This window comes from Malaclemys terrapin, chromosome 1, assembly GCF_027887155.1.
Source record: "Malaclemys terrapin pileata isolate rMalTer1 chromosome 1, rMalTer1.hap1, whole genome shotgun sequence".
Lineage (NCBI taxonomy): Eukaryota > Metazoa > Chordata > Testudines > Emydidae > Malaclemys > Malaclemys terrapin.
In genome coordinates, this window is record NC_071505.1 from 9823392 (window position 1) to 9851235 (window position 27844).

At 42.9% G+C, this 27844-nt stretch overlaps 1 protein-coding gene across 1 annotated transcript in view; it reads right to left on the bottom strand.

The window, feature by feature from the left end:
- The window catches only part of MKLN1 (muskelin 1), a 172911-nt gene that overhangs the window by 113581 nt on the left and 31486 nt on the right, over window positions 1-27844 (bottom strand). Inside the window, exons 3-4 of the mRNA XM_054015895.1 lie at window positions 14488-14630; window positions 12822-12910 (exon numbers count right to left, since the gene is read on the bottom strand). Of these exons, the coding sequence (XP_053871870.1) occupies window positions 12822-12910; window positions 14488-14630 (232 nt within the window). The remainder of the gene's footprint in view (window positions 1-12821; window positions 12911-14487; window positions 14631-27844) is intronic.

Below are 27844 nucleotides of genomic sequence, written 5' to 3' on the forward strand. Positions count from 1 at the left end.
TATACCATGACATACTCCTGGGGGAATTCTGTGCCACTGTGCAATGCAGAATTTGTGCAGAGTTCCAGGTTTCCCCCGCAGAATTGGGGCTGCAGACCGCCACTAAGGGCTGCTGGACTCTGCAGAGCCCAGCTCGCAGTAGTGAGCAGAGTGCCCAGGACGGCAGGGATGGAAGCTCTGCATGCTCCGGCTACCCGGCTTGATTCTCTTCCTCCCAGGGACAAGAGAGGGTCTGGCAAAGGGTGAGGAAGGGCAGGGTCACCCCACACACCATACCCCAGCAGGACAATAAAGAAGGTGGGGGGAGTAAAGGCTCTGGGGGTGGAGGTGTCTGGGTCAAAGAGTGCCCCATGACTGGGCTCTGGGGAGATGGAGGGGTGTGGATTTCTGGGCTGGGGCGTGCCATGTGGCTGGGCTCTGGGGGAAGGGGAATGCAGATGTCTGGGCTCTGGAGTTGCCATACAACCCCCTCCAAAAACCCCTAACTGGAACTGGGTAGTTGTAGGGGTTTCTTTAACTCTCTACTGCTGGGGGGATCTTTTTTTGTTATAGTGTTTCTGTTGACCTATTTGTTGACAGGTATTTTGAAATAAATTACCAAAATAATTGAATGGAGTGATTATATTGTGTTATTTTGACATATAGAATATGAAGAATTTTAAAATATTGTGTGCAGAACTTCAAATTTTTTGGTGCAGAATTCCCCCAGGAGTACACTATGCTCAAGCCCACAGCAGTAGAGACCTGCTAATGAAGGTTAAGGAATAAATAGTACATGCATTTAGAAAATGTGAAGCACAACACAGACAGTTATGGAACATGGAGAAAGTCCTCTTTAATTTTAGAGGTAAAAGAAGATAGCTTTGGGGCTTAAACTATTTGACAATACCCCTTTAAAAGGGAAAACAGATATTAAAATGTTACTTTAAGGAAAAATGACATGCTCTCAGGAATAGCGAAGGATGCCAAAATCCAGTGCAAAATTTTAACAGCCGGTCTGTAGGCAGATCTAATACGAATAAAGTGTAATGCTGTAGATCTATAGCATTTAGCTGTGTTAACTATACAACACAAGCCAAGACAGAGGACTCTACACTGAAGTTGCAGCATAGATCTGAAACTATGGAGAGATACAGGAGGTACAGAAACTCCATCCCAACCAATCATACTAGTGAGTAAAGGTATCATTTTATTTTTTCAGTTACAACCCTAATATCCTCTGACCACTGGTGGTAATTAAAAAAGTGTCTTATTGCATTCTTAACAGGAATATTGACACTGGTGTCCTAGCCAAATTCCCATTGATAGTTACAATTGCACAACTAAATATCTATCTGTAGCTTAAACTGAGACTTCACTTCCTCTCCTAAATAGTTCAGTTTTAAAAAGTGCTTATTGGTAGATACACAAGCTCCATACAGGAAGCCAAATATACCAAGTCAACATAATATACTAGGTTTAGAGTTTGCTGGGAATTTTCTGTCCAAAAGTCATTGACTGAGAATGTATTTTCTGACGGATTTTTTTTTCCTTCAGTTTTCCTCTGGGAAAAACTGAAACAAGATGTTTAATTCTGGCTGTTCGACACAAGTAAAAATATTTTGGTTTGCTGAACTGCATCTTCCTATACTGCCACTTTGCATCATGGAAGTTGTACTTCAGATGCCCGGTGCCCCCATTCTCCCCATGAAGCAGGATCCCTGGCCAGACTACATTTCATGATGCAACATGATCTCCCCTGACCACACTGTGTGGTGCATCAGGGAAGTCACACATGGAAGCATCACAGAAGCTGTAGTCTGGGCAAGGAGTCCAGTCCATAGGGGAAAGAGGGCATCAGTTACCTGCTCTACAACTCTTATGAGGCAATGCAAAACTATAGGGAAATGATTTTTAATGTTGAATTGACTCAAAGTGTTGAATTTTGGGTCAGTTAAATAAATGGACATTAAACATTCCAATTCAAGAATATCAAAATGTTTTGTTTCAATTTAAAACAGATGCACGTAGTGGAAATTTCCAGAGGTAGGTATAAATATGCAAGCAAGAATCAGTCTAGAGATAACGAGGTTAGTTCAATCAGGGAGGAGGAGTCCCTCTTTTAGCAGTCGAGATGTGAACACCAAGGGAGGAGAAACTGCTTTTGTAATTGGCTAGCCATTCGCAGTCTTTGTTTAATCCTGAGCTGATGATGTCAAATTTCCTGCCTCTGAAAATTTCCACTACATGCATCTGACAAAGTGAGTATTCACCCACGAAAGCTTATGCTCCAATACATCTGTTAATCTATAAAGGTGCCACAGGACTCTGTCGCTTTTTACAGATCCAGACTAACACAGTTACCCCTCTGATACTAGACTAAATTAGGACATTTTCTGAAACATAATAAAAAAGGATACCTCCAGAGTCCTGGATACCTTTATGTCCCCCAGTTGAACATGTCTTAGTGTGCAAGAGCTTTTCCTAGCTATTGCAAAGGAAAAAAAAATTTGCTGCAACATTTGCATATGATCTTCAAATGCTAACCTGTGACACCACTAGTATGGAAAAAAGTGTTACAGAAAACCAAATTCTACAACACAAAATGGAAGATTTCCAGTCCATTGTTTTTGACTACTTTCATTACCAAAGATGCCCTATTAAAAACTACGAGGAGTCCTTGTGGCACCTTAGAGACTAACTGGGATACAAGGACTCCTCGTCGTTTTTGCTGATACAGACTAACACGGCTACCACTCTGAAACCTATTAAAAACGGTTCTCCTCACTACACTGCCTGGCTCTTAATCTTTGATTTGCCAAATGCTGTGCCTGAAGGATATGTATTATGCCTATTTTATTTTGAAAAATAAACATTCCCATAAAGAACAATTTGTTTTTCATGTCTTCCAAGCTTTTACAATCTAGACTGTTGGGATGGCTTCCTCCATTCTTTGCTAAACTTGCAAATAAAACCCTAAATCACTTCATCGAGTACAGTCCTCCCCACCACAATGCTCGGATACTTTGAAAGTTAAAAACCTGTAACAAAAATCCAAACTGAGAAGATATTACACAGTAGTTGCTCCCTAATGCAGCACTAAAACCTGCCCGCTACTCCGTATCCTACTCTGGGTGGGGCATACCACAGCATTATCAAAACTATACTTGCAACCCGATAATTTATGGAATTTCTAACATGTCTGACGTAAGCCTTCAGGTCATCTGTTCAAATTCATCAGTTTGGAAAGTGACCCACCATCTGATGGCCTTTCAGAGTTCCAAGAGAGTTACTCTCAATTCAATTCCTAGTGGATAGGTGTCACATCACAGAAACCCAACAAAGATACTGCTTGGTGATGGTTATCACATACGAGGCAAAAAGGATTGAACAGGCCCTGGAGAGCAGAAGCCCCCTTTAGATATGAGGCAATCTTTTTAGGTCAGGACTGATGCACAGTGCAGGTGAAAGTTATGCTCCTGCTGTCTTAACTATATTTGTCCTTTGAACAGAGGACTTTAATAACCAGTCCTGCTCATCAGCAACCACTACTAACATTCTTCTCTTGATTAGAAGTGGATTTAATCCAAGAGCATACATAGCAATTTATCAAATTCTCTCTCTCACACAGATTTGCATTTAAAAAAAAATTAAGGGTTAATAAAAGTTTAATATGGATTGTTTTCATTTAGTTCCTTCTCTACAAGAAAAAGCATTGTCCCCCACACTACAATTTTAGAGGCTATAAAACACAAAATAAATAGAACCAATAGCTCTTAATAGCTTATCTGTCTATCCACCCCAGCCCCCAAAAAGCTTGGAAAGAGGAAAAATCAAGTAAGAGACATGAAGACCTGAAAATGTTAGAACTGGTGTTCTACTGAGCAAGGCAGACCATCAAGAACATTCCACCCCTGAGCATCACCCTCAGAACTAGTTACCTACCCAGTTCCAAGTCCAATTCAAGGCATTAGCTATCGTTTGCTAAATGATTAAGGGGCTGTGGCCCATCTATCTCAACAGTTGCCACTTGTCCCTCACACTGAAACATGAGCTAATGGTTGGAAAGCTGTCAGAGCACAAGGTATACCTCACATGGACCGAGACAGAACTTCTCAATGGAGAACCCAAACTGCGGAACTGGCTTCTAGCAAAGATTTAACAGCCCAGGTTTAACACCTGACTCAGGAAGAAAAAGACGACAACTTCTCCTTACACAGGCGTTTTAATGGAATAGCAGGTTCCCCACCTCACCCCACTTTACTTGGAGTCATACTCTGAAAGGCCATGAAATAGAGGATCAGGTTGGACAGCTACAATCCCATTTAGGGATAATTCTTATCATTTATGTACATGTCCAGATATTAGGGTGACAGGTACTTCAGAAATGTGAACCATGAATACCACAAGGATGTAAGACCACGAACAGTTCAATAGCTCTCATTAAACATTCAACAAGGTCTTACATTTGTTCACAAATAAAACAGAAAAGAGGTGAGCAGTGGTGTTTTTACTATCGGAGTTCCATTATGCAGAATCATTCTATTTCACAAGTATTTAAAAACAATTAGCATTAAAACAGAAGTTATACCACATATGGGAAGGACAGATGATAGACGCCTTGCAGGGGCTACAAAGCCAAAGAAAATTTCATCAGATATTTTAAAGTTGCTCCAAAAGATGAGGGTGGAGAGAAAAAATAAAAAGTATGAATTGAATGGCTGTATAACCTGTCCTTTAACTCTAATACATAGGACATTTTAAGGTTCCTTTTCCATCACTCTAAACATATCTCCTCAGTCTTGAATCTCAACCTGGTTCCCCTCTTCTACATTAAGGGCAAGCTTCTCATCTTCACGTTCACTGCTTTCTGCCCTCTGATTCATACAGCTCCTAGAGATGTGCACAGCATTTCAGATAAAGTGTCATATGGTTGGGGTAGCAACCATTTAAATTAGACATGACATAAGGAGAGACAGACGGTGGGATGCAGTTTGAAAGAGCGGTGAGATTCACACAAAATACGGTCATGGGGGTAACCCTGTTTTTGTTATGTACTGCGCTAGTTTTCTTTTAAATTTATTTTATTTGTAATATTTGCAAAAGCAACAAAGTAGCGAATTTTGAGGAAGGATTTGGAGGAGGAGGTTAATACCTATGCCCCATCTAAGTTCTCTTCCCAACAGTTCTCTTTGTCTCCTTCACCCACCCCGGACTATGTATCTTCTTCTGTGTTGCCCTTCAAGCCTGTAAAACCTTCTCAAGTATTTGAGAAGTAGCCCCTGTAAAAATGAAGTCCGAAGTTTTGTTCTGCAAGGGTAGTCTCACTGCAGTGGCCACGCCCTATTGTGTGTATGTTCTGTACTGGATTATGCTAGGCACTCCCATCCCTTTGGGGGCAGAGCTTTAGTTATCTTTGGCTCATTCTAGCCACAGTAAAAACCTTCAGTACAGCTCTACCTAAAGATTCTCAGCATATTTTGTTGCAAGTACTACAGCAATCAGTACTGAACATGTAAACAACAGTTTAGACCAAATGAATCCCTGCTACACAGTAACAAAAAACTGGTGCAGAGCAGAAATCAATATACTTTTTGTAGTAGGAAGAGAGCCTGAGACATAAGCCCTTGTATTAGAGGCCTAGTATGAGGCAGAACCTGATCACAGAATCTGGCAAGAACAGGGCTAATACTGCAAAAATACACATTCCTAAGGAGTGCTAAGTACAGAGTACTCATGGAAACACAGCCCGATATCAAGTGGTACCAGAACATCCAGATATCAAGGATGGTACAAAAACATTCCCCAAGGATAACAAACACAATGACCCCTCCTAAAAGATAAGGTTAGGGTGACAGTAGGTAACTTGTTTATATCGGGGTATAAAAATGTATCTCAGAGGGAGTATCTTTGGCCAGCCTAGGGAGCAGTGGAAAGTTCCGTCATTGACTGAGCTGTGTCCATTATCACAGACATACATGTCTTAGTATCCTCGTAGAGTCTACCAGGTGCTGTTACCATGCTTCATCGATAATAAACCTGGCTGGATGCCTTCGCACCTTAACAAATCTTGTGGTCATTGGGTGGTTCACTCGAGGTCTGCTATGCAAACTGTCTGCACAGAGCTGCGACAGCATACAGAGAGAACATACATGCAGCCAAACATCTGACCACACTTAACAAGATCAAAAGCAGTGAAGATATTTAGGGCACATACAAAACATACAGGTATTTTAACTGGCACTAAGGTGCTTTTGTTTTCATAAAATGATGCAAGAACAGGCCTACTGAGGGAGCACGTGGTAGAGGATAGAAATAAAACCATCATCCAAAATATTATGACTGGGGAAACGTGAATGAAGTCTGAGTTTATCTATTTCAGTGGTTCCCAAACTTTAACAACCTGTGAACCCCTTTCACTAAAATGTCAAGTCTCGTGAACCACCTTCTAAAAATGAAGATTTCCAGGGATTTTCTCCTTTACTTGAGTATAAATTATGAAAGCAGAGATCTTGGAAATATAAAATTTGTTTTTATGACATGCTTATTACCCACTATTTATTAATTATTTATCATTACAGTATTATTACATTATGAAAACTGCAACATTCTTCCAAGATCTCACTTTCGTAGCTTGTATCACTTTGAATAAGCCTGTTATAAGACAAGGCTCCTATGTCTCATCAAGGAGTATCAGATGTGAAACAGCAGGAAGGTATTTAAGAAGCCAACTCAAAGAGATCCTCCTACACAAGCACTCAGGTCTTGAGCAGTCCAGGCAAACAACATGTTACAACAAAGCTTAAATTTGTTCTTCATAATACTTTTAAAAACAACACTAGCTGCCTATTTAATTTTAATAACAGAAAAAAATATCCACCTCCCCTTTCCATTTCTTATAAGGAGTCTTAAAGTTTAAATCTCCTTAGTGTGATCGATATGCTTGCTTTGATCTGCTTAGTTCTTGGAAGTCTAGGGGCTCTGGGCGGCTGGGCCCATGCTGCCCGGGGTCCCTAAGGACAGCTCTGGCCGCCATTAGGGAATTTTTTCTCAAGAACCCCCTGTAACATTTCATAACCCCCCACTCTGGGAACCACTGATCTATTTCAAATGTAATCTTAAATTATCTACAATTCCTACAGCAACCTCAACTGTACCGTTGCAGGCTGACATTATGGTACTTGGCCACACAACATACATGTACAGTAACTCCTCACTTAACATTGTAGTTAGGTTCCTGTTAAGTGAATCCAATTTCCCCATAAGAATTCATGGGGGGTTAAGTTGCAGGGAATTTTTTTTCGCCAGATAAGAGACTATATTTTATATGTATGTTAGTACACACATATATATACATACACACATACAGTATAAGTTTTAAATGAACAATTTAATACTGTACACAGCAATGATGATTGTGAAGCTTGGTTGAGGTGGTGGAGTGAGTCCGAGGGTGGGATATTTCCCAGGGAATGCCTTACTGCTAAATGATGAACTAGCACACTGCTGAGCCCTCAAGGATTAACACGTTGTTAATGTAGGCTCACACTCTACAAGGCAGCACGAATGGAGGGAAGGGAGACAGTATGGCAGAGAGAGAGACACCCTGTGTGAGAGAGAGAGATGCACATTGCTCCTTTAAGTACATTGCCTTTTTAATTGATTAGCAAATTGAGACAGCAGGTGCTGTCAGCAAGCTCCCTCAGTCCTGAGCCCTGTAGTGCCCCCCCCCACATGGAGATAAGGTGCAGGAAATGGGGGTACAGGAGTGGGGGGGAAGAGGTTGACACCCTGACATTAACATCCCTCTTCCCCTCCTCCTCCCCCGGCACAGCAAGCAGGAGGCTCCCGGGAGCAGTTCCAAGGCAGAGGGCAGGAGCAGCACACGACGCCGAGGGGAGAGACAGCTGAACTGCCCGGCAATTGATAGCCTGCTGGGCGGCTGCCACACAGGAAACTTAGGGGAGCAGGGAGCTGATAGGAGGGGCTGCCAGTGCACACTAGATTCAAAGCCCCCACCAGCTATCTCCAACGGGCTGCTCTTTCTGTAAACAGTGAACAAAGCAGGCAGCTACCAAACAACCTTAGAAGGGAGCATTGTGCAACTTTAAATGAGCATGTTCCCTAACTGATCAGCAACGTAACAATGAAACGTTAACCGGGACGACTAAGTGAGGAGTTACTGTATATGGAAACACATGCTACAAGATACAATTTATAGAACATTACAGCCAACTTATTTACAAAGACTTACCAGAGAAACAACAGTAAAGCAAGTGTAGTTCCATTCCAATATACCAAAGCTTATGGTACATGTGGACTAATTAACTGATGCCAGTTATTTGGTATGTCAGACACTCCTCTTGATAAGTTTTCAATACAACCACAATCCTCACATCACCCTCACACGCTCTCAATAAAGAGCTTTCCCCAAACAAAACTTTCTGAAAACAGGGAAGGTAGAAGGGCTAGAAATTAAAGTGTTGAGATAAGAAATGAATATATGAGCTTTCTATTGGTATATGGCATGTCTACACCCTGATAGGTGTAGGTGGGATAGCCAACTCAGCACCAATACCTGCAGGAGACTCCAGCACAGGTGATGTGTTGCAGGTGGGAAGAGGCAGGGCTGGTGCGTTTTTATGCCCTTGGCTTTTGCAACAGCACATAGGGGCCATCATACCCAGGGCACTAGTTGGCCAATCTTCAGGTTGTTGTAACATGCACTAAAGGCTGACGAACCCCAGCGTAGGGGAATGGCAAAGGCAACACAGGCACAGGGCTTATCTATGATATTGGTAAAGTATCCATCACCATAGGCCGGTACTTAGGCACCAGATACAATAGTATGGTAATCAGTGAACTGCTCTTTCTAGTCCTCAATTCAGCACCTACTATTTATAGTTTGATTTTTGTCTAGCCCACTCCTGTCACCTTTTTCCCTCTCCTTCTTCTACCTCTCCTCCTTTCAGCTTCTGAAAGGAAGGCTTGAATGCAAACGATGGTATTGCAAGGTGCCAGGATTGAGTTCATCATGTTGATCTCCTCTTGCAAGAGTCCACACAGTCCCTCAACGCCCTGCCCCCAAAGAAAAGAAAGGAAGATAAAGGGTATGGGGTGACCTTAGGAAGGAATTAAGAAGGTAAAGAGAATATGATTATAATAGGTTGTAGATTCATAGATTCTAGGACTGGAAGAGACCTCGAGAGGTCATCGAGTCCAGTCCCCTGCCCTCATGGCAGGACCAAATACTGTCTAGACCATCCCTGATAGACATTTATCTAACCTACTCTTAAATAGATCCAGAGATGGAGATTCCACAACCTCCCTAGGCAGTTTATTCCAGTGTTTAACCACCCTGACAGTTAGGAACTTTTTCCTAATGTCCAACCTAAACCTCCCTTGCTGCAGTTTAAGCCCATTGCTTCTTGTTCTATCCTTAGAGGCTAAGATGAACAAGTTTTCTCCCTCCTCCTTATGACACCCTTTTAGATACCTGAAAACTGCTATCATGTCCCCTCTCAGTCTTCTCTTTTCCAAACTAAACAAACCCAATTCTTTCAGCCTTCCTTCCTAGGTCATGTTCTCAAGATCTTTAATCATTCTTGTTGCTCTTCTCTGGACCCGCTCCAATTTCTCCATATCTTTCTTGAAATGCGGTGCCCAGAACTGGACACAATACTCCAGTTGAGGCCTAACCAGTGCAGAATAGAGCGGAAGAATGACTTCTCGTGTCTTGCTCACAACACACCTGTTAATACATCCCAGAATCATGTTTGCTTTTTTTGCAACAGCATCACACTGTTGACTCATATTTAGCTTGTGGTCCACTATAACCCCTAGATCCCTTTCTGCCATATTCCTTCCTAGACCGTCTCTTCCCATTTTGTATGTGTGAAACGGATTGTTTCTTCCTAAGTGAAGCACTTTGCATTTGTCTTTGTTAAACTTCATCCTGTTTACCTCAGCCCATTTCTCCAATTTGTCCAGATCATTTTGAATTATGACCCTGTCCTCCAAAGCAGTTGCAATCCCTCCCAGTTTGGTATCATCTGCAAACTTAATAAGCATACTTTGTATGCCAATATCTAAGTCGCTAATGAAGATATTGAACAGAGACGGTCCCAAAACAGACCCCTGCGGAACCCCACTTGTTATGCCTTTCCAGCAGGATTGGGAACTATTAATAACTCTCTGAGTACGGTTATCCAGCCAGTTATGCACCCACCTTATAGTAGCCCCATCTAAATTGTATTTGCCTAGTTTATAGATAAGAATATCATGCAAGACCGTATCCCATGTCCTACGCCTCTGGGAATGCTGCTCCAAAAAATTAAAAATTCTGCCCACAATATTTTAGAATTCTGCAAAATTCTGCATATTTTATAAACACAATATCATCATGCCGGTTTCAATTATTTTGGTAATTTATTTCAAAATATCGGTCAGCAAGTTTCTCGGTAACAATACAGACCAAAAAAAAAAAAAGATTGATAATTTTTTTTGAGAAATAGATTCGTTACTAGGCATATTAGTACAGAACTTTGAGTCATTAATTTAAATTACAACACAAAAGTGTATTTCCTGCACCTGTCAAAACCAGTGCAAAGACCTGGGGGAGCCAGGAGTAATGGAGGAGCTGTGGGACAGGAAAGGAGCCTGGAGTGAACCTGGAAGTTTGTTGGGTGTGGGTGGGAGAAGTATGGAACAGGTGTTTTTTTTTGGGGGGGGGGGGGGAAGGGGAGGGGGAGAAGAGACAGGATTGTTAGGGAGTTCGGAAGCCTCCCCCATGCAATTATGTATGTCAAGTGTTAATTTTAAAAAACAGCCATTTGTAAATTTGAGCTCAAAAAAGCATCTGAACCATTTTCTGAATGGTAAAGCGGCATACATTTAATGCTCCAGTTGCTCAAAAAATGACCAAAAAGTTACTGGTGTTACTTTTCATATGTTGTGATGCAAGGTGAAAAAAGTAATACCATAATGTAACATTTTTATCCTGTGACAAAATAAATAGGCCTCAGCATGTTTAAGGGCAATACAACTTTGCTAATACATTCAAATACTCTATACTCAATGCAGCATTTGTGCTGCTTTACCTTGCTCTTCTGTCACAAAGTACCTCAGAGCCAAATTTTGCAGATTATATGGCCAAGAAAATGATTGGGGGGGGGGAAAAGGGGGGTAGTAGTAAAAAAAAAAAAAAAAAAAAACCACACACCCCCACACACCACACACTTGCACACTTTTATGGGCATTAGGGTTTCTGGTTATCAAACAAATCACAGATTTAAATTCTTGGGCCTAAGTTCTCACTTCCCTGGGTGCTGGCACACAATGGAGACAACATCTTCACAAAACTCTACAGCAGAGGTATGAGTGACAGAAAGAATGGATTCCAAGGAGGAGCCTCATTCAGTTAGTCTCAGCCAAGTCTGGGTGAGCGAGGTAAGATAAACCAGGACCTCAAGATACTCAAGCTACATAATTCATATACTGTGAGTTATATTAGTAACCTGTCTCATTCCTCCACTGTTCTGCAAGTATGTCCTTGCTGTTTTCCTTTCAAAGAATAGTCACTATAGCAAAGCAAATAACATAAGAACATCGGAATGGCCATACTGGGTCAAGATCAAAGGTCCATCTAGCCCAGTATCGACAGTGGCCAATGCCAGGTGCCTTAGAGTGAATTAACAGAACAGGTAATCATCAAGTGATCCATCCCCTGTTGCCCATTCCCAGCTTCTGGCAAACAGACTAGGGACACCATCCCTGTCCATCCTGGCTAATAGCCATTGATGGAATATCCTCCATGAACTTCTCTATTTCTTGACCTAAAGATATGTCTAATACCACAATATAAGACCAGGGGCCAGCTGTGGTTGTGCTGCCAATCAGCCTCACAGGACTATAAATTTGCTATGTAATCATTTGGGCTCAGGCTGGAGCCCAGATTCTCTGAGACCCCACGAGAGGGGAGAGTCTCAGAGCCCTGACTCCAATCCAAGCCCAAACATCTAAACTGCAATTTTATAGCCCCACAGCCCAAGCCAACTGATCTGGGCTCTTTAATTGCAGTGTAGGCATACACTGAGGGACCAGATAGCTCAGCTAATTCATAAATTGGAATCTTTCACCTCTAAGTCACGCGTTGAAATGCAGCAAAGAAGAATAGTGACCATGTGTTATTGTGCTTGGTGGCCCAGGTGAAATGAGGAAATGACTCTGTCCAGTTCTCAGTGGACAAATGCTCATATCGCAAAAACCACCAACACAAGTGGCCCTAATTGATACACCTGTTGACGGAAAGACCAATGACTCAGTACATCACAGGGACTGACCTGCTGCTTCCCCCAGATATTGTCTCTCTAGTCAGGGTGGGTCTACGTGGTATGGAAGGGGCAAAGGAAGCTTCTGTTCCTGCTAACCATGCTATATCTGTTTTGGGAATAGAAGAATTCAACTCTTTCCAACCTTGAAGGGTGTCAATGCTGAACATTTTACCAGCAGTAAACTACTGGACATTTTTTTTAAAAGCTCTGTACTGTAATTCATAATAGGACAGTAAGCAGCTTCCCCAGCAATATTACTTGGCTATATGATTACATTTCTTTACGTTTGTATTCTACTTTGCTTGCAGTCCATAGGATTCAAAATATTACGCTATTACTCCTTGGTTACAAGGCTTCACTGTGTTCTAGTCTAACCAGTCTAAAAGGTCATGAAAGGGAACAGCTATTTTGGATATTTTGCCTGAGTACAGCGTAGTCACAAGTGCCAAGACTGGCACAAGTATAAGAAGAGATTATTTTCTACTCAGAATGCTGAAAAAATGCATTTACCTATCTTAATGAATCGACAGGGGAACATCTGTTCATCAATTTTATGCTTCAAGGTGAATGTTTCTTTGTTATAATCATTCTTTAAGCCACTGTGGAAAAAATAAATAAAGTTACTAAATCTTACCTTGTATTTTAGAACTAGCTAGTAAATGCAACCATGTCTGAAATGTGATGGTTTCATTTTACTACTGATTCATAAGTATGCATGCTGGACCAGTGTCTGGATTGCTGTCAGCCACTTTACCTCCCAAGGAGGTAGCATGTCTAGTGATACGAGTAGGGAACTGGAGTCAGGAGACATGGATTCTGTTCCCGTCTATGCTGACTCAAAGTGTAACTTTAGGCAAGTCACTTCTCTGCAACTCAGCTTTCCCATTTGTAAGCCATAGATAATACTTGCCTACCTCACAGGAGTATGATGAGAATTAATTGATTAAAAAGTGCTCTGTGATTTCCAGATGAAAAATCTGGAAATATTTTTGTGCAAGGTATCAAGATTCATAATAAAATTTAACTATACTAAAGTCCAGTTTTATCAAAAATGATACTGGAAGCAATAATTCCCGACAAAGTGAGAAGTCAAATGACACTGAAAGACTGCTCAACTATACCAGCAAACTACTAGCATACTATTTCAAACCTTCCCTCTTCCCATCAAGTTGCCCCACAATTCAAGCACTAAGCAATAGCAATTTAAAATTACTAAACTGGGGTAGCTCAAATTTGAAGATGCTTTTGAAATCCTACAACATGATCCTGCAGGATATCTATGCTAGGTTCTTCATGCCGCATGGTTTCACTTGGTAAGGCAGCACTAGTCTGATTCTTTGATCAAGAAAGAGCGGCCAACGGGTACTGACTACTTCAACAAACTAGCACCACACTCCCTATAACTGGACTTTCCTGTTGCTGGCCTCCAATTAACATTGGCTCTTGCTGTATGGCTCCTCTGCATTTGAAGTACAGTGAGTGATCTAAACATTATCTGTCCCTTTCACTTAGGAGGCAGGAGACTGGCTAGGTGGGCTTCTCAAATTTACATTAATAATTATTCTAAGACCTATGATAAGTCTAAAACTGGTAATAGGCTGACTTCCATAAAATACCTACCACTGGACTACCAAATAAAGTGATTTTAAGACAAAGAAATTAGTTTTGTACTCTGTCCTTTGACAGATCAATCAATGAAGGTAAAGCAGCTAAGTAGTTCAGACCTGTACTATTATGAGTTTCTATACATATGCAATTGAGAACACTTACTAAACAACTCCTAAAGAGCTATTAAAAGTTTTCCACAACTGTAGCTCAAATTTAGGTGCGAGTCTCAGGTATGCAGAAGAAAGGAATCTCAGCCCACAAGCATTGCACCCTGGCTCTTCAAAACCTCCAGGAGTTCACCCTCCACAAATCCTCTGTGGTTAGAACAAGGTAGGGAAGGTTTCCCAGAGTTAAATTTTGACATATATGCTCCCTGGCCTGACCATACCACATTAGTTATCTCCCATGGGGCTGTACATGGGACCACAGGAGCCAATAGCAGGCTTACACTAGCATCCTTTTTGCACTATTAACCAAGTGCCATTTGGGAGAAAAGAGGGGAGGGAAGAACACTGTAGTCCAGCCTTTGATTTAGAATGATTTACAAGTTGTTGAAATCATCTCTCACCTGGATAATAGGTCTGTCATGTTTTCTTCATTCATCCCACCAAAGACTTTAAACTTCTTTAAATTGCAGACATGAGTCTTCTCATATTTGCCAAAGGTGATACTTTGGACTATGGCAGGTCTTTCGAGTTTCAGAATCAAATACTGTGGAAAGAGGGGGAAAAAAGGAGAATGAATTTTGAACACAAAAATAAATGCTGCAGTGTGCGCGCCTCGAAGGAGGAAAATTACAGCCTTCACATTTTCATAGGTAACACCAAGGCTGAAGGACAACGATTAATGTTGGTACTCCAAATTATATGGTCCCTGCCTGTGAATGAGATTAAACAAAGGAAGACGAGGGCTGCATATTAGGAAGTACTGCTTTAAAAGAAATCTACACAACCAGAAAATAAGTCAGACCCCATATGCTCTTCGAGACCTCATGTATTCCTTCTGGGAGTTGGAAGACAGACTTCAGAAGACATTGCAAGGTATGGCCAGGCTCTGGATAACTGTGACTTAGCTATGCACTAATGCTTGAACTGAAGTTTAACTCTGGAGTGCATTCTGTTGATTCAATCTCTCTTAGGGTATGTCTACATTACGAAATTAGGTCGAATTTATAGAAGCCGGTTTTATAGAAATCATTTTTATACAGTCGATTGTGTGTGTCCCCACATAAAATGCTCTAAGTGCATTAAGTCGGCAGACCGCATCCACAGTACCGAGGCTAGCGTCAACTTCCGGAGCGTTGCACTGTGGGTAGCTATCCCACAGTTCCTGCAGTCTCCGCCGCCCATTGGAATTCTGGGTTGAGATCCCAAAGCCTGATGAGGCAAAAACAGGGTCGCGGGGGATTCTGGGTACATGTCGTCAGCTCCCCGCCCCCCCTCCCCCGTAAGAGCAACGGCAGACAATCGTTTCGTGCCTTTTTTCCTGGGTTACCTGTGCAGACTGTTGTGAGATGCTACCGGTATGGTGCTCTACTTGCTCTTGTGTTAATATTACTCGGCTGCGTGCGTGTGTTCCCTCCGTGTGCGGTCTCAGCTCTGCGCAGATAGCTGACACAGCAGACTCGACAAGAACCCCCAATAACCACAGAGTCTAGTAAGATGCAAAGTTACTTTGAATAGGTTTATTGCGATTTCGGACACAATGGCAGTTCCCCGTAGATTACTTAGTCTACCGGGCATACTACGAGAAAGTGCCTCTTGGCCAGGACCCAGCTCAGTGGCGGGACTTTCCACTGCCCCTGTGGCTGGACAAAGACACCACCCCAGGGATACATTCTTATACACAGGTACAAACAAGTTACACATCACTCCTGGCGTATTGAGGTGCAACCCCTCTACGTAGCAAGGTACAACCCCTCTACGTAGTAAGGTGCCGCCTCTCACCTTGTTCATGTTGGTTCGATCAAAACAACTCTATCCATCATTTTACCCTTTTGCTCCTGTCATTGGGATGGGTCGGCCTGTTCCATGTTATCTGTGGAATATTCCCGTATAGTACGTCTCGGTACCATGTTTATACTTTAACTTTGCTAGGTGAATATATATTTATGCAATATCAGCCCTTTCCTTGCCAGCTTCTGTGAGCAGGGCCTGCCTCTGGCTCACAGCTTAGCTTTGCTTTATGTTAGCTAAGTCTTGACCATTACTTTAGTTCAGGCCTCAGGCCCCATACTAGGCCTTTATCAGGGCCTTCACTTACTACACAGACGACATACCATGGCAAGCGTGGAGCCTGCTCAGCTCAGCTCACCGTCACCATATGTCATCTGGGTGCCGGCAGACGTGGTACTGCATTGCTACACAGCAGCAACTCCTTGCCTTTTGGCACTAGATGGTGTATTACGATTGGTACCCATCATCGTCGTACTCCTCAGCAAGTTCGGTCAGAGGCACCTGGGCAGACGTGTTGCGTCTCCTGGAGACTCAGTCCTGCTGGCAGTCTTATTGCACTATCTTGACGATGTCTAGCAATCGTAATGCAGCATCTTCTGCCAAGCACCCAGAAGATGCCGATGGCTATCAGTCATGCTGCACCGTCTGTTGCCAGCCTAAGATGTAAAAGATAGATGGTCCAGATTTGTTCTGTATTCATTTGCTTCCCCCTCCCGCCGTGAAATCAATGGCCTACTAAACCCAGGGCTTTGAGTTCAATCTTGGGGGGGGGGGGGAGGAGGGGCATTCTGTGTGACAGTTGTTTGTGTTTCTCCCTGATGCACAGCCACCTTTGTTGATTTTAATTCCCTGTAAGCCATGTCGTCACTCGCCCCTCCCTCCCTCAGTCAGACAATAGTTTCACGCCTTTTTTCAGCCCAGACGCTATAGCACTGGGATCATGGAGCCCGCTCAGATCACCACAGCAATTATGAGCACTATGAACACCACGCGCATTGTCCTGGAGTATATGCAGAGCCAGAACATGCCAAAGCAAAACCAGGCGAGGAGGCGATTGCAGCGCGGCGACAAGAGTGATGAAGAAATTGACATGGACATAGACCTCTCACATAGTACAGGGCCCAGCAATGTGCAAACCATGGTGTTACTGGGGCAGGTTCATGCCGTGGAACACCGATTCTGGGCCCGGGAAACAAGCACAGACTGGTGGGACCGCATTGTGTTGCAGGTGTGGGACAATTCCCAGTGGCTGTGACACTTCCGCATGCGTAAGGGCACTTCAATGGAACTTTGTGACTTGCTTTCCCCTGCCCTGAAGCGCCAGAATACCAGGATGAGAGCAGCCCTCACAGTTGAGAAGCGAGTGGCGATAGCCCTGTGGAAGCTTGCAACGCCAGACAGCTACCGGTCAGTCGGGAATCAATTTGGAGTGGGCAAATCTACTGTGGGGGCTGCTGTGATCCAAGTAGCCAATGCAATCAAAGACCTGCTGATATCAAGGGTAGTGACTCTGGGAAACGTGCAGGTCATAGTGAATGGCTTTGCTGCAATGGGATTCCCAAACTGTGGTGGGGCGATAGACCGAACCCATATCCCTATCTTGGCACCGGAGCACCAAGCCGAGTACATAAACCGAAAAGGGTACTTTTCAATGCTGCTGCAAGCCCTGGTGGATCACAAGGGATGTTTCACTAACATCAGCGTGGGATGGCCGGGAAAGGTAAACGATGCTTGTGTCTTCAGGAACTCTGGTCTGTTTCAAAAGCTGGAGGAAGGGACTTTCTTCCCAGACCAGAAAATAACTGTTGGGGATGTTGAAATGCCTATAGTTATCCTTGGGGACCCAGCCTACCCCTTAATGCCATGGCTCATGAAGCCGTACACCAGCAGCCTGGACAGTAGTCAGGACCTGTTCATCTATAGACTGAGCAAGTGCAGAATGGTGGTAGAATGTGCATTTGGACGTTTAAAAGTGCGCTGGCGCCATTTACTGACTCGGATAGACCTCAGCGAAACAAATATCCCCATTGTTATTGCTGCTTGCTGTGCGTTCCACAATATGTGAGAGTAAGGAGGAGACATTTATGACAGGGTGGGAGGTTGAGGCAAATCGCCTGGCCGCTGATTACGCGCAGCCAGACACCAGGGCGGTTAGAAGAGTACAGTGCGCATCAGAGAAGCTTTAAAAACCAGTTTTGTGACTGGCCAGGCAACGGTGTGAAACTTCTGTTTCTCCTTGATGAACCCTCCGCCCCCTCCCCGCACCACGGGTTCACTCTGCTTCCCTGTAAGCTAACCACCCTCCCATCCCCCCTTCGAGCACCACTTGCAGAGGCAATAAAGTCATTGTTACTTCACATTCATGCATTCTTTATTAATTCAATCACACAACTAGGGGGATAACTGCCAAGGTAGCCCGGGAGGGGTGGGGGAGGAGGGAAGGACAAGGACACAGTGCAGTTTAAAACTTTAACTCTTATTGAAGGCCGGCTTTCCGATGCTTGGGCAATCATCTGGGGTGGAGTGACTGGGTGTCCGGAAGGCCCCCTACCGCGTTCTTGGGCATCAGGGTGAGGCGGCTATGGAACTTGGGGAGGAGGGCTGTTGGTTACACAGGGGCTCTAGTGGCAGTCTCTGCTCCTGCTGCCTTTCCTGCAGCTCAACCATACGCTGGAGCATATCAGTTTGATGCTCCAGCAGCCGGAGCATCAACTCTTGCCTTCTGTCAGCAATCTGATGCCACCTATCCTCTTCAGCCCGCGATTCAGCCTGCCACCTCTCCTCTCGTTCATATTGTGCTTTTTTGCACTCTGACATTGACTGACTCCACGCATTCTGCTATGCTCTGTCAGGGTGGGAGGACATCTGGAGCTCCGAGAACATATCATCCCGAGTCTGCTGTTTTCGCCTTCTAATCTTCACTAGTCTCTGCGAAGGAGAAACATTTGCAGCTGGTGGAGGAGAAGGGAGAGGTGGTTTAAAAAAAAAAAAAAAAAGACATTTTAGAGAACAATGGGTACACTCTTTCACGTTAAATTTGTGCTGCGTAATGTGAACAGCAATGTGCTTTCATTACAAGGTCGCACTTTTCCTCTTATATTGAGGGCCTGCCGATTTGGTGTGAGATCATTCACATAGTGCCAGGGAACAGAATTCGGCTTGCAGGCAGCAATGGTATGCCACAGTCTTTTGGCTTTTTTAACCTTCATAACATTTGGGAATGGTTTCAAACACCCTCATTTCCCATACCAAGCACCCGTTGGGTTGGCCATTTAAAATGGGTTTGCAAAGTAAAAGGAGGGGCTGCGGTTTCCGGGTTAACTGCAGCACAAACCCAACTAATCCCCCTCCCCCTCCACACACCCAATTCTCTGGGATGATCACTTCACCCCTCCCCCCTACCGCGTGGCTAACAGCGAGGAACATTTCTGTTCAGCCGAGCAGGAACGGGCACCTCTGAATGTCCCCTTAATAAAATCACCCCATTTCAACCAGGTGACCGTGAATGATATCACTCTCCTGAGGATAACAAAGAGATAAGGAATGGATGTTGTCTGCATGCCAGCAAACACCGGGACCATACGCTGCCATGCTTTGTTATCCAATGATTCCAGACTACGTGCTACTGGCTTGGCGTGGTAAAGTGTCCTACCATAGTGGACGGGATAAGGCAGCCCTCCCCAGAAACCTTTTGCAAAGGCTTTGGGAGTACATGAAGGAGAGCTTTCTGGAGATGTCCCTGGAGGATTTCCACTCCATCCCCATACACTTTTCCAGTAACTGTACTGGCTGCGATTGCCAGGGCAAATTAATCATTAATCACGCTTGCTTTTAAATCATGTGTAATATTTACAAAGGTACACTCACCAGAGGTCCCTTGTGCGCCCTCAGGGTCTGGGAGCCCGCCTTGGGTGAGTTCGGGGGTTACTGATTCCAGGTCCAGGGTGATAAACATATCCTGGCTGCTGGGGAAACCAGTTTCTCCGCTTCCTTGCTGTGAGCTATCTTCCTCGTATCCCAAACCCACTTCCCTGTTGCATGATTCTCCATTGATGGAGTCAAAGCACACGGTTGGGGTAGTGGTGGCTGCACCCCCTAGCACGGCATGCAGCTCCACGTAGAAGCCACATGTCTGCGGCTTTGCCCCGGACCTTCCGTTTGCCTCTCTGGCTTTGTGGTAGGCTTGCCTTAGCTCCTTAATTTTCACGTGGCACTGCTGTGCATCCTTGTTATGGCCTCTGTCCTTCATGGCCTTTGAGACCTTTTCTAATATTTTGCCATTTTGTTTACTGCTACAGAGTTTAGCTAGCACTGATTTGTCTCCCCATATGGCGAGCAGATCCCGTACCTCCCCTTCGGTCCATGTTGGAGCTCTTTTGCGATCCTGGGATTCCATCATGGTTACCTGTGCTGATGAGCTCTGCGTGGTCACCTGTGCTCTCCACGCTGGAGAAACAGGAAATGAAATTCAAAAGTTTGTGGGGCTTTTCCTGTTTATCTGGTCAGTGCATCTGAGTTGAGAGTGCTGTCCAGAGTGGTCACAATGAAGCCCTCTGGGTTAGCTCCTGGAGGCCAATACCATCGAATTCCATCCACACTACCCCAAATCCGACCCGGAAAGGCCAATTTCAGCGCTAATCCCCTCGGAGGTGGAGTAAAGAAACCGGTTTAAAGGGCCCTTTAAGTCGAAAAAAAGGGCTTCGTCGTGTGTACATGTCCAGGCTTAATTCGATTTAACGCTGCTAAAAGTGACCTAAACTTCTAGTGTAGACCAGGCCTTAGATGCTAACCTACAACTTCCATTAACTATGTTAGTTCTGAGACTACCTGGTCCCAGAGTGTAAAGTGAGCCACTAAAAGCTTGGCTCATCGGTAATAGGTGAACCAACTGCCTATAAAGCATATCAAATGATATTTGGCCATTTCATTTGTTATAGGGAGCCTCTCCTGGTCCATAAGGAAACTGATCAGAAGGGTTTGGCTCATGAGGCTCTCCTTTCAGCTGTCCCCTCTGCGCTGAAGGGTTGGCATAATTCCCATTTTCTGGCCTGATCAGTCAGCTTAACCAGCACTGCCTGAGGGAAAGAATCCTACACTTCTTAAGTGCCTCTGAAGGGAGATGTTCCTACTGAATAGTCTGGTTGGACACCAGGAACCAAGACGTTTTAATTTTGCATAGCTGAGAGTAAAAAAACTCCCTTCTCTCTCTCTGAGAATCAAAAGAAGGGTTTTTCCCCCAACAGAAGCAGAACAATCTAGAATTTACTTCGGAATAGCAGATCTTGTTCTGCTCCCTAAGTTCACAACAGGGAGATCTACAATAGGATTGTCACACCCACACAATAGAACAAGTGAGAAGAGGTTGAAAAAATGTACAACCAATAAACTCCACATGCACTACCTTCCCCTTGATTTTGTCACAAAACCTCAATAGAAACTACTGTCTGAACAGACGTACAATATTCTAGAAACCTTTCCACTGCAAACTACATGGGGGGGCCTAGTCCAACCATAAAATGGTGCAGCAGATTCAAACATGGACTAGCATTTTAAGTTTAACTATTTTGATAGTAAGTGACAGACTCCATAGAATTTAAATACAAGTGACTGCTTTCAAAGATCCCAGATTAGAGACTGAAGTCGTATCTATCCACAAAGCAGGTATAGCACAGGAAGCAGCCATGCAAACTTTGTTGAAACTGCCCTGCCACCATACCTCAAACTTGACCTAGAATTACAACTTCCAGGGTGATGGAGGAATTTGTTTTCCCACAACCAGTCAGATAGACAGACCTTGGTCTTTCTCCTGTGACTCCATCGTACAGTCACCTCTAACTGTTCCTAGAAACTGGACTGAGACCAACAGCACATTGTACCTAGGGCAGTAAAATTGTAAATTTAGACTAAGTTCTTGAGGACAGGAACAGGCCCTCACTAAGTGTTTATACCGCACCTAGCTCAATGGGATCATGATTTCAATGGGCGCCTTACTGTAAAACACACAGGCTAGAAAGAATTAGACAAAATGAAGAAATAATTTCCATTAATAATAATCAAAGTCTACAGGTAAGCCGAGTAAGAAAGGAACAGAGTTTGATTTAAGGATATTTACTTTGTATATTTTGACATGATGTTGACAATTTGTGTTGAATGTTATAAAAATAATTTTTGACTTTCATCTGCTGTCGTTAAGCAATTATGGTCTGACCTCAAATATAATTTCCCACAAATGAAATAGCTAACATTAAGAAAAATGCTTTAAACCCATAATTTCGCAGTAATTATAAAAAATACAATTGAATGCTGCCAAACCTAAATACACATCATAGCAGTGATTATGTATTTTTAAAAACTTCCTTATCTATGCACTGTGTCACAACACTACTAACACAAAAAGAAGCAGCATTCACACTAAAGACATTACTATAAAGCATCTGGTTAATACTAAATGAGGGAATCTTTAAACATGATTTGGTTAGTTATTTTTTAGTTAAATAATAGCATTAAAAGACACAAAACCAAGGAAATTCAATCTTAAAAGTTTATTCACAATTTAGGACAAAAGAGGTATGCCAATACTTTGCCAATAGCTAGTTACAATGCAAGGTGAGGACATGGTGCTTTTCCAGTAGTTCTCTGCAAAGCCTCACAGAGCTCAATGCCATATTTCAACTTAAGTCTCTCTCTAGCCACCTGCACATTTATTATGTTTACATGCTTCTTTTCATCAGAGTATCCCAAAGAACTTCACAAACCATATACATTCAGCAGCACTGAACGCCAACTTCTTCTGGAATGGACACTGGTCAGCAAGCAGAGCGAACTAGTGTGTGGCATGCTGAAGAGCAAAGGAGTAGATGGAGGACTTTTGGCCTAGGACACTAGCACAAATCCCATGTGATCTTATGTTCTTTTCCAAAAAATCTCATGCCATAAAACTTACATATTACACCGTTTTACCTCAGAAAGCTGAAGGACTGGAACTGACCTTATCAAGATTTGAACTTGTGGTTCCAAGGAATTTAAGAATTCCATATCAGATGCTTAGGTTACACAGATACACCCTCTGGCAAACATTAATGCCAGATTTTCAGAAGAGCCAAACTTACATGTAGTCTACATGCTTATTAAATGCTGCAGTTTTTATTATTTTTAGTCCAAAGGAAGGGAGAGAAACAGTGGGGAGGAGACATGGATTTTAGTCAAAACCTTTCTCTGCACAACATATGCAGGGCATCTTAGTTGGAAGGGCAGAGACATCTAGAAATGAGGTGTGGTAGTTAGCGGACACACTTACTAGCTGTTTTAGAAGCTATGCAGAAGGTTTTAATTGCGAATGAGCAGTCTTGCAGGTTCCACACATTCATCATCTGAGAAAAGAGCCAAAAAGAGCTCACAGGGTGAAAGTTATAAACAGGAGCGGGAGACAGCCCTGTTGACTCAGTGGCTGATTGACACAGGATCAAGAAATGCATCTGCTGTGAAGGCTACGTTCCAATACCTCTACCACTTTAGATACAGGCTGCATATTCCTAATCTTGTTGGAAGAGGAGACCGCAGACTATTACCTCAGGGACTGAAATTGCTGCTGATTGTGAAGATCTCCTGACTGTTGTGCTGAGAAGGTTCTGATGCCATACTACAGAGACTGAAAAAATCTGAGAGAAGATCAGAGCAGAAAGTATAAAAGGGTATATATGCTCTGTTGAAACTTTGCACTGAATTATATGTAAAGTAACAAAGTGGGAGTGTTTGTACAAAGAGCACCAATAGATTCAGTGCCTAACATTTTTATTAAACCAGTTATTCAAAAGTATTCCAAATGTTTTTGTTTATATTAAATGTTTGTTCACTAAGAAAATCATATAGTACTCTCCCCGAGGCTGACTGACAACTGCTAGTAGCACCAACATTCAGGGGATTGCATTATAATTCTGAGGTTTAACTCTGTTTAATAATTTTTCTGAGAAGTCCTGAAACCACAGAAACTTCAACCTGTGCTTCAGCGGAGAAGCAAACTGAGGTACAGGGGAAAGGGGAGTGTAACAAAGTTATACATACACCTCTACCCCGATGTAATGCGACCCCATATAACACGAATTTGGATATAACATGGTAAAGCAGCGCTCCGGGGGGGCGGGGCTGCGGACTCTGGAGGATCAAAGCAAGTTCGATATAACGTGTTTTCACCTATAATGCAGTAAGATTTTTTGGCTCCCGAGGACAGCATTATATCGGGGTAGAGGTGTATTATCTTAGCAACCGCTACCCAACCACATAGGCATCAAAAAAATGTGACCCCATGTGTCATAGCGGGAACTGAGCACTTTTGAACATCTGGCCCATGCCACATGTTGAATCTACATGTATGTTTACCACATACAGTTGAACAAGTTTTAACAATATACTTTAAATCACTCCCTGATATGATCTGCACAGCAGGAGCAGAATCAAGAGGTAATTTTTTGGGATTAGGCAGAAGAACAAAATCAGTCTTTACTCTGCAGGGATACAAAAATCTTTTGAACCAGACAACTGTTTATGTACTTGGCAAAATTGAAGTTGCTGCTTAGGACGTTTTCTTTTTTATAAGGATAGACTACTTCTGCTCTGTATTAGCTCAAACTGTGATTTCTCCAGCGCCAATAGGCTGAATCAGACATTTAAAGTCTTATCTACCCAACATTTGATTCACAACATACTCTGCTAGTTTTTAAACAAACAATTTCAGTTCATTAATAAGCAGTTGTCATGATTTCACCCTGGAGGTAAATGTATTTCATTAACACATGAGGTACTGTATATAAAAAACAGTAAAAAAAAAAAAAAAAAGTTGATTTTGTATTTAAGTCAGGCATAGTGACTGTGGACATAGTTCACTGCATTAAAGACCTACTTTATGTTTATAACAAGGATTACATCTAAAAACCTGTTTTTTTATATATTAACTGTCATCAACTACAGGAATCCATATTGTTGTACATACATTGTACTAAATCAGAATGGAACCACAGCTAAGATTCTCTTTTATAAAATGAAAGTCTGGTCTCCAATGCTATCAATTTTATTACATTTCCATTGTAAACCTAGAACTAGTATGAAAATCGAGAATATACCAGCTTCTGCCTAAATAGAGTACTACATCACAGGTTTACCATTGTACATATAATTTCTGGGTCATTCTATTTCAAGAGTGGATCCAGAAAGTATCCAGTTTAACGAACAGCTGAAGTGTATTTCCTTTTGCTGGCACTCATTCATAATCAACTCATGGCCTTAAAGGCCACAAGAGCCATTTAACTCTACCATAACCACATAGCTGGAAAACCCCTTTACTAAATATAACCCAAGGGGTAGGATGTCAGATGTTTCAGTTGTATGTTGAGATTTTAGACTTCCACTTTCAATTTCTTTTTCAATGAACAACCTGACAAACACCCTACTGCACAAATCAAATGACATTTGAGTGGTGTCTGAACTATAATTAGGGTAAAACAGTAGGACTTGTATCACAGAAAGGGAAGCTTTACTTTCACTTTTTAGTTGAGTATAGCATAGTTCACTTCCTGGCCTAAGCAATTTTGACATTTTGCTATACAGTTAAAACGGTGTTCCAGCTCAAAAATAGTTGGATTTCAATGGTAGATAAAATGAACCCCATATGTGTGAACTCTAGACTGCTTTAGGAGAATAGATGATTTACTCACAAAACTGTAGGAATGCAGGAAGGAGCCTAAATGACAAAGGTGCTAAGCCCTCAGTTTACATAGACTTCAACAGGACTTGTTGTGCTCAGCACCTTTGAAAATCAGGCCGTAAGACTTCTACTACACTCCCAGTTTCTGTTCCACAATCTATATGCACTTGTTTTTCTTATTTCTGTACCCCTTACTACTGTAATATTTAAGCATTGATATAAAATATATTTAGGATTTTCCTCTCCCCAGCTTATCATAGGCAGGGCTGGTGGGCACCCAGTTAAAGCTGCCCAACACTTTCATTAGAGAAGACTCTGTTTTTAGTTGCTTATAACTTTGTCGAACTTTAACTGTCTGGGCTGAAGTTTTCCATGCCAGCTGCCTGTTTCAGGTTGAATACTTCAGAAAATTTCAACCAAAACTGTTTGGCCACTTCTGAGAATGAGGCTAGTGAAAAATAAGTTGTTAGGATTTTTCAAACAAGGTTTTCTTTGAAAACCTATGGTGCCCCCATGTTATGGAGCAGGGAATTTAAATTTGACAGGCAGTAGTCTTTAAATCAAGGATGTGCCTTTTGCCATCCCTGTAAAAATCCGCTCAGTAGGAACTTGGATTTTAATAGCTAAATTTCCTTAACATGCGGTCTGTCCTGAGTAGCACTCTCCCTGCAATTGCTAGGCAACTGCAGGTCATACCAGATCCAAGGGTATGAACTAAAATCAGCAAGTCTTTCCTGTGCTCTCAGTGACCACCCTGCTGGCCCCAAGTAGTAAGCTGCTGGATTCAAATGCAGAGGGAACAAAAGTCAGATTTATAGTGGGAGTAGATTGGGACAAGCATGTTTGTGAGGAGCACAGAAACTGGGACTGGAGATTACACACGGAGAAAGGGGGTAGAACAGACCGGATTACGAGCCAGGAGGAGAGACGGGGACCCAACGGAGCAGTGGAGAAGGAGATGACGAGAAATGGATCTGATAAGAAGCTGGGGTGCAGGGGGAGAAGTGGGACTGGCTGGGCAATGACCTGGGTGGATACACATATCAGATGAAGAGCCTAGTAAAAGAAAGACTGTGAGCCAGTGGGAATGGGGAACATGGGCAAGAGAGACACAAATTGGATGAGGTCTTTGGGTGAAGAAGAGAACGTGACACAGGAAGAGACGGAGAAAGGGAGCTGAAACTGGTTGGGCAAGAAGACTGACTGGCAGTGATGAGAACACTGGGACACGGAGTCCTGAGGGGTAAGACTTGAACTTGCTGCACAATGATACATGAATCAGAAACCTGAAGAGTAGAGACTGGGACTGGCTAGATAAGGATAATGAGAATGGGATAGGAAACAGGGTAGAAAGGATCATCTCAGAGGTAACAGGTGGAAGAGTCTGTGCACATTTGAGCAAACTCTTCTCACGGCCCTGGAATGGAATGCAAGATTCCCAAATTTCACCATTCCTCTGCTGTCAGAAAATCTGAAACCCCTGGCAATGCATTCCATCCCCATCTACGCTGGTCCACACAGCCCCTCAGTTACTCCATTAGCTCAAGTGGCACAGGTCTGTGGGGTGGGGCTGATGGATAGATGGATGGCAATATGATGGAATTTGTTTTACCAGTTTAAAAAAAAAAATCTCGGAAATTACTCTCAAAAAACTATGTTAAACGAACATTAAAGTTCCAAAGTCAAGCACCCAAAATTTAGAAAATGTCGGAATTAAGGTTGCCTATGCTTATGCAACCTTAATTCAACCTCTTTGTGCACATGCATTATGACAGTCTCATTACAAGATCACATGCTATTTTTCCCTGCACAGGAGTCCTGCCTTCACCAATGCACAGGATGGACCTGCTCTGGGAATGAATCAGGGCTGTGTAGTGAAGATGGCTTGTATATAGGATCTGTGATTCGTTTGTTACAGAAGTTGGAATGTGTGTAGTGAATCAGTAAGGGGACTGCATTAAGAGAAAGGACAGCCTCACCACTAAGGCATTTGAATGCTGCCCTGGATAGCTGGATACTATCCCTACCTCTGCCAGAGAGTTCCTATGTGGTGCTATGCAAGTCACTTCAACCCAACTTTCCACAAGTGGTCATTAATTGCATGTCTCATTTTCTGGATGCCCAACTTGACACCTGGGGTCTGATATGCAGAAGTGATGAGCACTCACAGTTGTGATTAAAGCAGGGTGGATAAAAAAAAAAAAAAAAAATCAATGATTTTTTAAAAAAAAAACTGATTTTTATTTAAATCAATTTTTTGGATAAAATGCTTT